At 40.7% G+C, this 17,632-nt stretch overlaps 1 protein-coding gene across 1 annotated transcript; it reads right to left on the reverse strand.

Annotated features, from left to right (window-relative positions):
* Nucleotides 1-2,862: 2,862 nt before the first annotated feature.
* LOC146522463 (uncharacterized) lies at nucleotides 2,863-15,468 on the reverse strand. Its single transcript, XM_085154885.1, has 10 exons — nucleotides 15,329-15,468; nucleotides 14,485-14,767; nucleotides 14,266-14,402; nucleotides 13,827-14,121; nucleotides 7,906-8,057; nucleotides 7,527-7,818; nucleotides 7,229-7,374; nucleotides 6,724-6,970; nucleotides 3,094-3,272; nucleotides 2,863-2,997 (listed from the first exon to the last, which is right to left on the reverse strand). The coding sequence occupies exons 1-10, from the start codon at nucleotides 15,372-15,374 to the stop codon at nucleotides 2,933-2,935; spliced, it is 1,842 nt and encodes a 613-aa protein (XP_085011011.1). The 5' UTR covers nucleotides 15,375-15,468; the 3' UTR covers nucleotides 2,863-2,932.
* Between the last annotated feature and the right edge of the window lie 2,164 nt (nucleotides 15,469-17,632).

A 17,632-nucleotide genomic window follows, 5' to 3' on the forward strand; every position in this document is an offset into this window, starting at 1 on the left:
TAGACTGGTAGCATATATTAAAGATGGCAACTATTACTCTAAATAAGCTGCTTCACTACAAGCCACACAAACCTACAAGTGAATGTAGGAGCCTAAAAGCACCACAGGGCCCTACTTGTATAGTTTTTTTTTTAATGCAAATTCAATTCACTTGGTGAATTTGGAGTTTAGTTCTGTGTTTGTTTGTTTTTTTTTTATTGTAATCTACATTTAATTGCTAAAGTTTTTCATATAATCCAGAACCATCTTCAGAGTTACATCTTTTAATTTAATGAGGTTCATGAATATTAATTACTGTTTTTGTTAAACTAGCAAACAGGAAACATGGGTACATATGCTATGATCATTATAGTATGGTATAGTTTATACTATATAGGATGCTGCAAAACAAGATTTGATGCTATATATACATATATACAGTGTTGGGAAGGTTACTTTTAAAATGTATTCCATTACAGAATACAGAATACATGTCCCAAAATGTATTCTGTAACGTATTCCGTTACGTTACTCAATGAGAGTAACGTATTCTGAATACTTTGGATTACTTAATATATTATCATGCTGTTTACAACTACATGAATGTACTATTGCTGTGATTTATTACTGTTACTGAAGGTCCGCGGCTCCGAACCGTAGTAAAGGGACCTCTGGCTAATACGTCGGATTCGTGTTGGGCTCATAGCCGAAAACTAGCTTTACTTTGTTGTCTGGGTCAACTTTGCTAGCAGAGACAGAGAGAGGCGTTGAAAGGCTACTCCAACGGAACTTATTGTTTTTGGAGGAAAACACGAACACGGTGTACAGTCGAGTCTTAATAGCTTACTTACAGCTGGGCTCGTCAGGCTCTCTTCTTGGCTGCAGTGGTTATTATTATATTTACATGCTTCCAGCTCCCGTTTCTGCTCGATGACAGCTTGTACTTTTCCTTTTTCTCCCTCCCTCGCTCACAGACACATAACGTGTATGGCAGTCCATTCTCCCTGCAGCACGGACTACACTGCCCATGATGCTACATTCTTTAGAGCTATACCTGTAGCATTCTGCCTGTTAGCTTAGCACAACAACAACAAAAAGACCTCTCTCACCCAGGAAACACACAGAGAGAGAGCGTTGCCCTGTAACCATGGCAACCGTAACGCTGCCTGGAACAACAGAACGTAGCTGTCAAACAAAACCCAAACAGTCCTGACCCGCCACAATATGAAACAGGGAAGTACCGCCGTGTATTCATTTATTTCAACAAAGTAACTGTATTCTAAATACCACCTTTTTAAACGGTAACTGTAACGGAATACAGTTACTCATATTTTGTATTTTAAATACGTAACGGCGGTACATGTATTCCGTTACTCCCCAACACTGCATATATATATATACATACACATATATATATACATATACACACATGTATACATACATACATACACACACATTATGGGTGCAACGATTCAGTTCGATACCTTGGTGTCATGCCTTTTTAATTATTTTAACTCAAAAGTACAGTTTTTAAATTTAATGTTGCTGAAACAACAAAGGGATAAAATAATAAATCTATCTGATCGAAAAATCACTCATCTTTGAAAAAGAGAGTTTATTACAGAGAAATGGCGACAGTGCAGCCTAGGCGGAGTAGTTGAACACAGATCCACTGAGCGCTCAACACAGACAGCATCGTCAGAAGAAAGGTTGAAAAAATAAAAACATTTTGTATTGTTCGATACATATGAGTACCGAACCGAAAGCACTGTATCAAACGGTTCAATATTGATACGAGTATTGTTGCACCCCTAATAAATAAATAAATAAATATATATATATATATATACCGTTTAAAAATGTGGTATTTAGAATACAGTTACTTTGTTGAAATAAATGGATTACACGGCGGTACTTTCCTGTTTCATATTGTCACGGGTCAGGCCTGTTTGGGTTTTGTTTGACAGCTACTTTTTGTTGTTCCAGGCGGCAGCGTTACGGTTGCCATGGTTACAGGGTGACGCTCTCTCTCTGCGTGTTTCCTGGGTGAGAGAGCGCCTGTTGTTGTTGTGCTAAGCTAATAGGCAGAATGCTACAGACATAGCTCTAAAGAATGTAGCATCATGGGCAGTGTAGTCCGTGCTGCAGTGAGAATGGACTGCCATACACGTTATGTGTCTGTGAGCGAGGGAGGGAGAAAAAGGAAAAGTACGAGCTGTCATCGAGCAGAAACGGGAGCTGGAAGCATGTAAATATAATAATAACCACTGCAGCCAAGAAGAGTGCCTGACGAGCCCAGTTGTAAGTAAGCTATTAAAACTCGACTGTACACTGTGTTCATGTTTTCCTCCAAAAACAATAAGTTCCGTTGGAGCAGCCTTTCAACGCCTCTCTCTGTGTCTCTCGCTAGCAAAGTTGACCCAGACAACAAAGTAAAGCTATTTTTGGGCTACGAGCCCTACACGAACCAGACGTATTAGCCAGAGGTCCCTTTACTACGGTTCGGAGCCGCGGACCTTCAGTAACAGTAATAAATCACAGCAATAGTACATTCATGTAGTTGTAAACAGCATGATAATATATTAAGTAATCCAAAGTATTCAGAATACGTTACTCTCATTGAGTAACGTAACGGAATACGTTACAGAATACATTTTGGGACACGTATTCTGTAATCTGTAATGGAATACATTTTAAAAGTAACCTTCCCAACACCGTATATATATATACATATATATATATATACACATACACACACACACATATATATATATACACACACACATATATATATATATGTATATATACATGCATATATATACACGCATACATATACACACATACATATATATACATATATATATATTAGATTTGTGTTAAACATTTGGATACATTGAAAATGAAAACAATTAGTAACTTAAAAGTATTCTGATATGCAATATATTGTTGAACTTTACTTTACAGTTGTGACATTCTTGGTGCTGTAGAAATCCACTCTTTGCACATTGTCCCCAGCACCTAAATGAACAGAGGGTAGAGTAATTAGTCCTCAGAAGCACGAAACTTTCTGAGGAACAACAGTGCACACATGCATTAGCGTCATCTCAACCCGACCTGATTGGCAGATGAAGTTGACGTGTTCCCCACAGTGCAGGTCCTGCCACATGAAGTGCTCTCCATTGCTCATGGCTCCACACATGCTGGAGTAATAGTAAGGGACAAAATCTTGTGGCCAGTTGAAGAAATTCATAGAGTGTCCGGACATCCAGAACCAGTCATCTCTATTCAAGGATCTGTTGGACATAGTGAATCAAAATACTGCCATTTATGTAGCCTATGGATTTTAACTGCTTTTTCACATTTTCAAGTTATGTGGTCTTTATGATGGGATAAACAAAAACCCCAAATCACTCCAAGCCTTCATTCATTTTCTTCCTCTTACCCAGTTCAGCATCATCACTATTCACTACGACCCCAATGCTGGTCCATCAAGAACTGAGTTACCATGAGGACCACTGTTGTCTTTACCCTTCAAATCTTCTCTAGCTTCACTCTCAGTCCTTGGTACTTCTCCAGCTTCCCATGACCCTTCTTTCTGGTATCACTTGGTATAGCTACTTCTATCACAACTAGGGATTGGTATTGTTTAGGTTTTATCCGATACCGGTGCCAAACCGGTACTTTTGAAACGGTGCCGGTGCTTAAACGGTGCTTAAAGAATGGAGAACACAAAATTGGTCCAAAAACCTCTCATGTTCAGCTGTTTTTTTGTAAAAAGATAACAATGTTAGCCTTTTCTGCAGCTATGGGGCATATATGGTATCACTCTTGGCTGGAAGCAGTGCTTAAACAATGGAAAAAACACAAATTTTGTCCAAAAAAGTCTCATGTTTAACTGTTTTCCACTTTTTCTTTGGTCATTTTAGCCTTTTTGGCCAGGGTGAAGGGAGTATCTGCCATCAAACAAGAAGACAGCCGCATGTAACTATGATGATGTTTGCTAGTTCACCTTACATGCATTAATGTAATAACGTGGTTAGCCTACTCAACGTAAATTACACATGAACAACATTAAGCTACTCACGCAGAGAAGAACGGCTGCTGCTGCCATCATCATCCGTCATCATTTCTGCTACACTGGCAGGGCTAGGGGCCAGGACTCTCCTCTTCGGGTTTTTGGGGGACGTTGCTAACTAAGGGTCCGATAACAGGCACCACACCCGCAGTAGATGTGCACAGTGTGAGGTCTCGCAGCAAGCTATCAAATACGGCGCATTTCTCGGCTTTTTAAAAAAAAAAACGCTATGCGTCGCCAGGTGTTTCATCAGATTTGAGGTGTTACCTCCTTTGACAGTATCACAGTATCAGCTTAAAGCACTTGTTGCAGGCTGCTGAGTTTGCATATTTTGCTGTGAAGTACAGCCATACTTTTGACCGCTTCGCCTTGGGCATTTTTAATCTGTAGCTCTGCTCTAAAAGAACGTACGTACCTGGACCCGCCTACTATCCTCGGAAACGTAAAATGATTGGCTAGAATCTAAAGTGTATCACAGCTCAGGGAAAAAAAAGCACCGAAATAATCACCGAAATAAAGCACCGAAATGTGCGCTGCTTTTCGGTCTGGTTACTACCATTTATGTCAGAACCGGTGCCATCATGGCACCGGATACCGGAACCCATCCCTAATCACAACATACTATATACATACTGTACAGTGGTCTGTCCTTCCATGATGGTTCCTTTTCTTTCTCCTCTTCTTTCTCAGGTTTCTACAGACTGAAGTGTTCCCTTACATCAGGGGTCCCCAATCCCAGTCCACAAGGGCCGGTGTCCCTGCAGGTTTTAGATGTGTCCTTGATCCATCACAGCTGATTTAAATGGATAAATTACCTTCTCAACATGTCTTGAAGTTCTCCAGAGGTCTGGTAATGAACTAATCATGTGATTCAGGTGTGTTGACCCTGGGTGAGATCTGAAACCTGCAGGGACACCGGCCCTCGTGGACTGGGATTGGGAACCCCTGCCTTACATGATCAGTTGTGGACATCTTCCTGATTTACTCATGGATGTTTGTTGTCTCATCCTGGACAGTGGTTCTGACACTCACTAGTCCTCGGCGTCTCAGGGTGCTGGACTAAGATGAACACATAATGCCTGGTGAAGAGCTCCTTGTCTTGATGTAAGTAGGTTTTACCTCATCTTTTGGCCTGCTTATTATCCCAGCAGGGTATTTGAAGACCCTCAAAGCACAGGAGTTGATTGCCTGAATCTTGCCTGAATCTTGATCTTCCCATTCAGCAGACTTCTCATGACTTACCTTACTGTCTGAATGTTTTGCCTGATTGCAGCTGTCCTAGCGGCCTCTTCATACTTCCCATTTACCAGTGGATTCCTTGGTGCTTGCAACTATCTTTGATGTAAAGTTGCCTTCTGTTTGTATTATACCTCAGTACTAGTGCGGGGCAATATATCGAGTTTTTAAAAAAAAATAAATCGATATATTTTTATACGAGATATAAGATGTGACAATATCCTTTATATCGATATAGTCTATGTTACGTTATAATTATACTTGTGGAGCCACAAGTTTGCCTCTCTTTCGTCCACTTTTGTCTTTACGCAACGTTACTCGACCTCGCCTCTCCTTCACTGAACACAACTCCCCCTCCCCATCACTTCACCTGCAGGCAGCGACAAGATGGACACGGCAAATTTCCATTAACTGGTTACTGTGCATTGCCCCATGCGTGGGGCTGGACAGCGTCAACGTGTTAACGAGCTAACCACGCTAACACCATGCAGTCCACAGGGGCTGCACAGCCTAAAATCTGTTCATTCTGTCAAAAGTTGACAGCGCGCCTTATGTATGAATTCTGGTTGTGCTTGATGACCGCGAACCGATTTTATGTGGTACACAGCGCTCAGCAATCTGTGAAAAAATGTTTTGGTACGACTTTGCTAAGCTACGGAGCTGCACCGCTTGATGGATTGTCGGAGTATTACGGCTACCGAGGAGCCTCGCGGAGTGATACATACTGTTCTTCAACGTAATATTACCGTATTGTGTGTGTATAAGGACCATAAATGGCAGCTGTTAAGAGACGTGGTTACGAAGCGGATTTCAAACTCCAGGCTGTCAGTCACGCAGTAGAAGTTGGGAATAGAGCAGCTGTGAAATCTGTCTCTTTGTTATTATGCTCAGCGTCTTTTAGTTTACATTTTGACTGCACAATTGTGAGCTTTTTGTTATGCACAAAAACATTGTTTTCTTTTATTTATGGAGCATTATTATTTAATAAATGCTCATAATTTACTTTTGAGTATTTTTTTTCATTTACATATATGCTGTATGTTAATGAAAGTGCCTGTGTGACATCTGGGACACAGCTTTGACTAAGAACTCTCTTCTTGTTCTTACTTTATGGCTTTAAAAATATCGACATATATATCTTATATTGCCATCCAGCTAAAAAATATCGAGATATGAATTTTGGGTCATATCGTCCAGTCCTACTCAGTACTGACAATCGTCACTCTCTTTGTTACCATTCGACTCCACTTCTCCTGTCTAAATGTTATTCTGATCTCATTAACACGCACACACACGTTCTTAATTTGCATAAGAAAACTTGAACTATGACCTTTTGAATCCTGGATGACTCTGTGTCTTCCCTGTTCATTCACTGAGCTGTTAGTAAGTAGTGTTAGTGTGTTAGTAAGTATTAGTATCTTCTGTATCAGTACCTGCGCAGTCCCAGCCAGATGTGGTCTGTGAGGGAGAAAGGAATGAGGCCCAGCAGCTGCTCCAACTCGCTTTGCTCCTGTTGGCTGTGAAGGCTGAGCAGGTCCCAGTAATAACGTCTACAGTACATCAGAGCATCAGACCAGCAGAGCCTCTCTCCCACCACCGTCACGTTCCTGCCACCAAGCTGCAAACTCACAGACGGAGGAGGGGTGGGAGGAGTCGGTGAAGGAGTAACAGGTTCTGGTGCTGGAGAGAAGTTTGTTAGGTTTCTGTTTGTTTCATCTATGACTGTTTGTTTTTATTTTAGTTTAACAGGTTAAATTGTAATGTTGCAATCAGCTCTGAACCCCCCCCCCCCCCAAAAAAAAAAAAAAAACACGAACACTGAAAGCTAGAAAGTCAGTTCAATTTCTTGACTGTACAATGATAAATATGAGAAATCATATAAAAAAGGAAAAAAAACAAGCAGCTTCCACATATACCACTAGAAAACAAGGGCTATACCAGGCAGAGAAGCAAACACCTCCACTTCACACAGCGTCAGAACTTTCGGAGATCCTGGTATGATCACATTGATGTAGCGACCTTCCATTTCATTACACTGGAATGTGTATGTTGGTGTACCATCTAATGATTTGATCATACCACACCTGATGGAGTTGTAGAAACATCAAAGAGAAATGTGTCACTTTTACTTACTAAAGGGAAAAAAGCTAATATCTATTCAAACAAAGTGTTGTTTAAATGGGGAAAAATGAATAATAATTATGGAGAAATGTTCCAGTCAGAAATCATGTCTCACCTCGGGTTTTGATTTCCATTTTGATCCAGTGAGTCCCCGATCCGAATCTCTGCCCCAAGAATCCTTTCAGAACAACAGTCCTGTCTGTTGATGATGGTGACAGCACTGACTTTATACACGGCTAACAAGTCTACTCTCCACCAGGGATTTTTTTCTTCTAAAGTGTGGGTAAAGCCTGCACCATACTGGTTTCCATTTTTGTACCCATCAACAGCTTTAGAAGACAGATATGGTGACGAAGTCGATGACTGTACTGTTGGCTTGCTTAAGGCCACGTTTGAAAGCGGCTCCACTAAAGTGTTAAAAAGAACAAACAGGTACGAATCAGTATCAGGCAGATGTGTTTCAGTAGATCAGATCCAGTCACTTAAAGCTCTACCTGCTGGGGCAGCATACACCTCCACTTCACACAGGGTGAGAGTCTTCTTCTGTCCAGGAAGAAACACGTTCACAAAGCGACCCTCCATGCTGCCTCCATCACACTGGTATGTGTAGGTTTTACCCCCTTTGATATGTGAGATGGAAGCACACCTGACAGCAGAGAGTGTGGGGGTAGCATTATGTTAGTATTATGGGCCTCATGTTGAAATAACATGACTCAAGGACTAGAAAATAATCTTCTTCTCTTTTCATTCTTGATGGCCAAAATGAACACACTGGGTTCTTATTAGTTCTTATAGGTTTTCAAACCCCTCCTTGCAGTTTCTTAGCTTCTGCTGGGCAACTCAAAGCTTCAGCTCCCTCCACAGAAAAGTTTCTTTGTTTTTTATTTAACTGTTGAAAAAGGTGGGATTGAAAGACATTGAAGTCCCCCCAGCTTTTAAACCCAGCATTTTATGTTTAAAATGACACAGAGTGCTAGCTTGCACAGCTTTATATATATTTATATTTTATATTGGTAAATAGTGAATCATTTTTATTCTTTTCTCTTACTCTTTAAAATGTATGATTCAGTCAAAGAAGCTGTATTGAGAAAATTGTGATGGACAAAAACAGAATTTTACAGCAAAAAAGTAAACAGAAGTATGTCTATATAACTGGATTAAAATGGATTAAATTTAAATGTGAGAATAATAAAATCTAAATAAACTGAATAAAACACAAAGTGAAGCATATTTATACGTAACTGAATATTCTAATGTAATGCTATTTTCTATGTGTTCCTCTTGTTCATGAGAATCTTTCACCTGTTTATTTATTTGTTTCTTTTTGTATTATTTCAGATATTACATTATTTGTAGACCAGTATGACAATGTCTAAGGCAAAACAGGCAATTTGAGAAAAAAGAGGATAGAAATAGAGATCGGGGAGATAGAAACAAATAGAAATGCATTATGTATTGCCAACTGTTGCACCTGTGAGACACAAAAAAATCCCAAAACAAACATTCAGCACCTAGAACACGAAAATTGGAAAAACACAGATACATAAATCAACAATCTTCTTAGTGTGTGTGTGTGTGTGTGTGTGTGTGTGTGTGTGTGTGTGTGTGTGTGTGTGTGTGTGTGTGTGTGTGTGTGTGTGTGTGTGTGTGTGTGTATAAATGCCTCCTGTCCAGCTGAGTTATCTGCTTTAAGGTGCGCAATTTAAGAATTATACCAGGGTTCAAGTCCCTATGATTTGAGGCTCTCGTTTTCAGAGGAGCTACAGTATCCAAGGTCACACAGAGTGGAAAAAGTAAAGTTATTAACAAGATAATCGTTGTTGTAGCATAAGTGCTGTTCTGCTCTGTGTTGGCACAAGGTGTCAAATAAGACAATAGTGAGTCATTTAGTTACAGCACTTTCAGAAAGACATATACTGTGATGAAATCTACTTCCCACTGTTGTGTAATCAATTGCTGAAAATTTAAACGTTATTAGGAATTGATCAAAAGAATTTCAGGAAATACTGTTAAATGTTCAGTTTCTATGCTCCATGCTGGAAACCATGATTAAAGTGCTGGCAAGAAGGCAATTGAGTCTAATAATAGATTAAATGCTGTTGTGGCAGAGGTGTGGTCTGTGGCTCCATTACACAGGAGGAGCAGCAGGCTTGAGGTGTAGTGCCAGAGAGCTTGGCAGGGCAGCTGCACCTCAGTTTGTGATGATTCTCTCGCTCTTTTCAGTGATGCCAGGACCTGGAGAGAGGTAAGCTGGTAAGCTTTCCAGCCATGGACTGTACAATGGCGCAAGACAAATCCTCTGTTCTTCGTAAAGACCATTAAAAATCACCCCAAAGTGTCCAGAGTCGTGACTGCGATAACAAAGTTGTGCAGAAACCAGTGTCATCATGTCGGACCTGCAACCCGCGCTACCTCCCTAGCCGGTGCAATTGCCCGTGCAGATGCTAGCAGAGATGGCAGCTATGCACAGGGAGCAGGTCTTTGGCACAGAGACAGCAATTAAACAGACTACAGGACCAGGCCAAACACCAGACGCAGGTGTTGGAGAGGCTGCTCAGGGTCACTGTGGCTCTGCCCCTCCTCTGTTATCAGTGACAATCCCCTAACCCTAACTCTAAACCGAGGTGTTCTTGAAGGCTTTCCAGTTGCAGCTGTTGTCCACTAACCTTTTTTTCTGATCTGCCTCCCCGGGTCCTAAAGGCGGCACCCGACCCACAAAGGGCTGCACAAACACTGAAGCAGGAGTGCAGGCAACCAGGACACCTGACAGGGCAGTGTATGAGGATGCGCTCACAACCTTTCGTAGCATGTAGCGTTTGCTCTGCACTCAGCTGTGGTTCAAGGTTTTCTGACCCCTCTGGGGAGGAGGAGATGGCAGGGCCTTCTCAGGAGGCACCACTGGCTCCGGTGATTTGGTGAGTAGAAGATTTTCCATTAGAGCAGTCTCGTGACGACACCCTATGCTCAGCCTTTGACCAAGTGAAAGAAACCGATTGTCACTTGGTGCACCCTTAAGTTTCATGGACCTACCCGCAGTTCATATTGATGAAAGACAGGCTCTGCTGCAGGGGTGGACAACTCCAGGCCTCGAGGGCCGGTGTCCTGCAGGATGTAGCTATAACCCTGGGTCAACACACCTGAATCAAATGATTAGTTCATTCCAGACATGCTGAGGAGGTAATTCAGCCATTTAAATCAGCTGTGTTGGATCAAGGACACATTTAAAACCTGCAGGATACCAGCTCTCGAGGACTGGAGTTGCTCACCCCCGCTCTACTGAGTGAGTTGTGACCAGTGTTGGTCAAGTTACTTGAAAAAAGTAATTAGTTACTAATTAATGATAACTTCTCTAAAAAAGTAATCCAGTTACTTTACTGATTAATTATTTTTAAAAGTAATTAGTTACTTTATAATAATAATAATAATAATGGATTGCATTTATATAGCGCTTTTCGAGACCCTCAAAGCGCTTTACAATTCACGCCATCGGCCCCTCTGGCCAACACCAGTAGGCAGTGGGTGAAGTGTCTTGCCCAAGGACACAACGACCGAGACTGTCTGAGCCGGGGCTCGAATCGGCAACCTTCCAATCACAAGACGAACTGCCAACTCTTGAGCCACGATCGCCCCATAGTTATTATTATTTATTACTTAGTTGCTTAGTTACTTTTTAAAAACATGATGCACAACCTGAATACATAATGAAGCAATAGACCTTTCAGCCCAATTCTATTTTTCTGCATAATACATCATATAAAATTGAATCAAATGAAAAAGTCTCTTTTAAAAACTTGTTTTGTTAGTTTTAATCTTTTGATTTTATGCACATTCCATCAAGAAAAAAATAAACTATATGCAACTGTCTTTGACTTGAATAAATTTGTTTAACATCTAAACATATTTTCTGCATATTCTAGCATATAAAATATTTTTTAGTGTGTGTTATAACCTCAGGATAGAAATGTTCGGAATCTCAAGTGCCAATTTTAGGACGTTTACTGATCACTTTCAGAAACAACCACAGCTAGTCGCAACACATACAGGAAACTGTTTCTCACATAACATTCCAGCAGGGAAAACCCTGAAAAACCTCTGAAGGTTCCGGGGTGCAACGCCCCCAAACATACATTAACAACAACACTGTCTATAACAGTGTGTACACTCACTCTTTCAAATAGATGCAAGTAAAATAACAGCAGAAAATAAATAAAATCAAAGACACTAAGTCCTGTCACTTTATTTTCACCAGTTTAGAACTCAAAGTAAGGTCAGTACTTCTACACTCTAAACGCTACATGGTTGTACTTCCTCCTGCACTCCATGTCATCCATTGTTGATCTGCAGGCTGATGCCAGGGACATCACACGCGCTTACATCATTGTTGTGAGATACTCTCACTAACAAAATCACAGTTTAGTAATGCAGTAACGCAGCATGCTTACAGGAAAGCGACAGTAATCTAATTACCTTTTTTGCAATAGTAATCCCTTACTTTACTCCTTACTTAAAAAAAAAACAATCGGATTACAGTAATGCAGGTTAATTAGGTTAATTATGGACAAAATGTGGAGGAAAAGCACAGAGTTTTTTAAAGGAACTAACAATGAGGTGGAGTTGTTGCTGCGAGTAACACAAAAGTACAAAGTTGCAAAAGTGAGTGAGAATTAAAGAATTTGAAGAAACGCTATCTGGAGAATGTACAGACTGATATTAATCTTTAATAGGGCTGTTAAAATTGAGAGCACACAAAACAACTGCTGTATAATGCTAATTTTGCCTAATTAATTAATTAATTAATTAAAAAATAATGCCTAATTTTTCCCTCCCTTTTCTGCACACCAGCACCTGGAATAGTGGGCTGGGGGCAGTTTTGACCCAGCAGATAAGTTGGGCCAGCGGCCCAGTTGTGCCAGAAAAAGAGAAAGAGTGTCTCGCGATACAACAGGTGATCGTTATCACCCTCTGTTCGGATCATGCCCCGCTGCAGTGGCTCTATCGCATGACGGATGCAAACCCTCTCAGGAGAAATGGGAGCACCTCAGTTTGAGGATAAGGCAAAAGAAGGACCCTGCATTCTCCACAGAACCAGGAGAGCATCCAGGACCCATCCCTCACCATACAGACTAACTGCACAGAGAGAGGAAAGCAGCTGGGATTATGTTACACAGGAGCACATCTAGGGAATCAATTCAGGCAAGGTATTGAAGGAGGAAGTGGCTGACGCAGACTGCAAAAGCGAGATCTGCTGCACTGAGGGGGTCCCGAATGGCAGTGATGGTACTGATAACTGCTTAGATCAGCTGAAACAGACGTTAAAACACTAAAATCCTCTGCTGCTGCAGTGAGTGACAACTGTCTGAGAAACCTCCAGATGAACAAGCAAAACCCTCCAAACCCACATCAAGGCTGGTACCAGCAGCCTTTAGGATATCCAGTATCTTCATCTGTTGCCATGGCGACATTCCATTCCCTGACATGTGTTCTTTGGGTTATTTCCAGAATCACAGTGATTACCCAAATAAGTAAAAAGATCTCCACACTAACACTGAGGAAGACAACAAGGGTGTAGGATGTGCTCTGTCCTTATCACCTACAACTATGTTGGAACACAAAGTAAGAGTGAAAGGTGAAAAAGTGTCCTCCTTCAATGAGAGCTTCAATGAGAGTGCCAAGCTCCAGCCCATCTAGGTGGTTTGCAGAGTGAGACTGTGCATCTACAAGCGATCAGCAGTGAAGCGTAAACAACAGAGGTCAGGGTGGTTTCAATTTTCCTCAAGTTCCTGCTAAAGAGGAACTTTAGCATGTCAGGAGTTGATTTTTAGGTTTCTTAGGTTTAGTTTTACATCAACTCAAAGCCTTAGCTCCTTCCACAGATTTTCTATCTGGAGACTGGCTAGGACAATTACTGGTTTGTTGATTTGGCCGCATGTCTGGTGTTCTCGACAAGCTTATTGCTGATGCTCCTGTAGCTCTTTCCAGCCTTTTGCAGTCTTGTCCCTTTTAAAAGCTCTTTGCTCTTGCCCATTGTGGTGGAAAGGTTGGACTGGACAAAATTGATTTTCTGGACAGGTGTGCTTTATACTTAACTAAGATCAGTTTTATCTGTAACTGATTAACTGATTTGTGCCTAATAGGAACTGAGTCAATCTATGAAAGCCAGAAATCTGACTGGTTTGTAGGGGATCAAATACCAAAACAATTTGTAACTTTTATATAATAGGTTTTTTATGGATATTTTGTCCACTGTCATTAAAATGAAACTACCATAAACTGGAGACTGTTAATTTTAGCAGGGGTTTAAAATATTATTAGCCCTCAGTATGTTAGTTGTCATGCTGCACATAGTATATATCTTGTAAACTTTAACATATTGCTGTTCTAATTATTCTAAAATTAACTAACTTCTAATCATTACCTGGGATTATTGTTTCCATTGTTCTCCAGTGAGTTTCCTATTCTGATCTCAGCTCCATCCAGTCTTTCAGCACAGCAGTCTCCTCTGTTGGTGACTTTTACAGCAGTGATTGTAAAGCTTCGCTGCAGGTCCACCCTCCACCAGGGGTTGGTCTCATCTTCAGCCGTGTGGCTACAGAACCCGTTGCTATAGAACGAGTTCCGTCTGCCATCGATGGCTTTGGACGCAGTGGCAAAGGAGAGTGTAGATGACTGGGTAGCTTCTCCTTTGAGTGCCACATTGGGTAATGGGTATCCTTGAAGGAAAACCAGTATGAGTCAATTTCTCTAGAAGGTGCCCTGTGTGGTGATTTTAAAGATCGCATTTAGCTGTCAACATGGCCGGGGAGTCTGTGAACTACCAGGCTTCTGTATCAGCTTCAGAATAAAAATGTGATTACCGTAGTACACTTCAACCTCGCAGAGATTTAGGACCTTCCCGCTTCCTGGGAGAAACACAGTGACATAGCGTCCCTCAATAGAGCTACATGGAAAGTAAAACGTCTGTCCGCTGGGAATGTGAGAGATGACAGCACACCTGTGTATGAACAAGAAAAGAAATTGATGGAACTATAACTGACTGCAAATTTATAATGTTAGTCTGTATCATGCTGTTTCACCTCACACGCTCAGGGTCACTGAAGTTTGCTGAGTTTCCAATCCAGATTTCTGCACCATTCAACCTGTTTTCAAATCCTGCTATATTGGTTATCACAACAGCACCAATTGTATACACTCTTGCCAGGTCTACCCTCCACCACGGATCAGACTGTGGTAAAGTAAGTGTGCAGGACCAGTTCTCATCTCTATTGCCATCGACGGCCTTGAAAGCAAATCCGATGTTGTCTCCGTTTGAAGACTGCACAGCTGTCTTCTTTAGTGCCAGGTTATGAAGAAGATGACCTCAATGGGAAAAACAGACATAATTAGTCAAAATTCATAGATGGCACTTGGGGCTTGGGGTTACTCAAGATTCATTAATTTATTTGTGCACCGCAAATGTGCGAGATGACCCCATACCATTATTATTGATTATGTTATATGGATCTATATCAGGGTCACTTTTTTTTAAATTTACATTTCTGATCCAGATTTCAGCAGCATACATTTTTCAATTCCACTCTACTGGTTATCACTGGAGCACCAATACACTATTTCTAGGTCTACATTTCAGCAGTTGGATTGTAACATAGTAAATGAGCAGCAGGGAACAGAGCATGTTAAGCGTAAAGGTCAGGAAGAATTCCAGTATATTACGCACCCAGGGATACATCCTGTTTTGGGTATTTAAAGCAAGCAGTCAAATTACTTTTGCCTCTCCCCAAATCACAAATTAACACTGACTGAAGACGGGATAGTGTTTTGATTCAGTGCTAAGTAATGGAGGTTTTGTAATGATAAAAATGAGTAACTATTATTTAAACAAAAAAGATTGTTTTCAAAAGAGGAGAAAAAAATCTTTACCTGGAAATGCTGCAGTTGTCATCATGAAGAAAGTTCCTGTAAACATATGCAGTGATTCTAAAAATCATATAGACGGTGAAATGAACATCAACTATTATTTAAAGAAGTAAATATTCCTCAATTATCTCTGCTGAGCGAGTCTTTTAGCATTATTTATCTCACTGTTATTTTTGTTGACTGACTGATCTGCATGAGCATGAGTCAGCTCTTCCCCATCACTGCTTCTAATACATTTAATACAAAGTCCAATGTGTGTTTCCTCATTTTCTCTGTGTAAGCCAGGATATGATTAAAGGAGGAGGAAGTCTGTTAATTGTGTGTTTTCACAACATAGCTGTGGTATTTGGTCTGGGTTTTGTTTTAAAGATGAAAAAGTACAAAATATCTGGTACTGATTATTTATAAGTAATACATTTAGCTGAAGACAATTTGGCTTACCAGTGAAGATCCAAATATAATCCATTCCACTTTTGTCTAGTAAAAAATTCTGACATCAATTACCACATTAAAGAAATGACGCTAGTTACTGGTATATCTCTGCTGACTTGTAGATCGGCTTACTTCCTCTGCAGTTTCTTCAGAGTACTTGTAATACCACAATGTACTAGTTCGTTTAGTCTGAACATTCCAGCAGCACTAGTGAGGATTTGCATAAACGACAAGACATCCAAGTGGATATTTGCATTTTCCAAACAAATTACTTTGCACTTTTCTGAAAAACATTTTGCATGGTAACACCCCTTATGTGTTTTCAGTATTAGCCAAGATGACAAGTGTCATTAAGTACAAGAACTTTAATGACTGTTGAATCAATTTGTCATGGTACCTGGATTGTTGACCCAGTGTTCTGACTTTAGACTTTTTGTCATTGTTTTGTTTTTCTGTGTTTTTTCCTGTTTTATTGTGATAGTCTTTTTTGTCCTGTGTGCATTATGTTTAGTTTTACTTCCTCTGCTTCATTAGTTAGGTTTAGTTCAGCCGTCTTCCCACCTGTTTCCTTTTCTTCCATTATCCTGTCTATTTAAGCCCTCAGTTTGTTTCTACTTCTGGTCACATCATCGTCTCGTCCTCGTGTTTGTGTGCCCTGTTCGCTGTTCACACTTATCTTTTGTGTCGTCTCTCTGTGTTTCACACTCATCTGATCATGTCATAACTTAAATATTACCTGAAGCAGTTTCAGTCAGGTTAATTAGGTTAATTATGGACAGTGTTGGGGAGTAACGGAATACATGTACCGCCGTTACGTATTTAAGATACAAAATATGAGTAACTGTATTCCGTTACAGTTACCGTTTAAAAAGGTGGTATTTAGAATACAGTTACTTTGCTGAAACAAAGGGATTACACGACAGTCTTTTCCTGTTTCATATGTTAGAGTGGAAAAGTACGAGTTGTCAACGAGCAGAAACGGGAGCTGGAAGCATGTAAATATAACAATAACCACTGCAGCCAAGAAGAGTGCCTGGCAAGCCCAGATGTAAGTAAGCTATTAAGACTCGACTGTACACTGTGTTCGTGTTTTTTCCAAAACAATGAATTCCTTGGAGCAGCCTTTCAACGCCTCTCTCTGTCTCTCGTTAGCAAAGTTGACCCAGACAACAAAGTAAAGCTAGTTTTCGACTACGAGCCCGACACAGAACCCGCCGTATTAGCCAGAGGTCCCTTTACTACGGTTCAGAACCGCAGATATCCCCACTTTGCAGTTATTTATTTGTAAAAAATGTTTGGAATCATGTATGATTTTTCTTCCACTTCTCACGTGTACACCACTTTGTGTTGGTCTTTCACATGGAATTCCAATAAAATTGATTCATGTTTGTGGCTGTAATGTGACAAAATGTGGGAAGGTTCAAGGGGATAACTGTGGCGTGACATGGAGTAGATAGCGCAGATGTAGCACAGGACCCAAGGATCAACACAGACAGGGTTGCGATTCGTATGCTTATTCATTTATGGTGCAGCGTAAAGCACCATAAATAAATAATAAATACCAGATTGACGGTATTTTAGCACTTTTCTGCCAAGAAGGGAAGAAGGCCATTGCAGAGGACGCTCTGAATGTAAAGGGAAGCTGGATCCAGTAAAGTCATCGGGCGGCCAGGGACAGAACTCAATATGTGACTGTATGGTAAGAACTATGGGTAAAAGTGAGATGGGTAGTGCGAGATGTCAGAGAAGGTAGAATGGTCGTGTGACAAAGGGTTCACTCAGCACGAGCCAGTTGAAAGTTAGAAGAACAGCTGGAGAGAAATGAACAGAAATGTTGAACAAGTGAGTTAATAGGTTAGTTTGTGGGTGTTAAAC

This window comes from Neolamprologus multifasciatus, chromosome 3 (genome assembly GCF_963576455.1).
Source record: "Neolamprologus multifasciatus chromosome 3, fNeoMul1.2, whole genome shotgun sequence".
Classification (NCBI taxonomy): Eukaryota; Metazoa; Chordata; class Actinopteri; order Cichliformes; family Cichlidae; genus Neolamprologus; species Neolamprologus multifasciatus.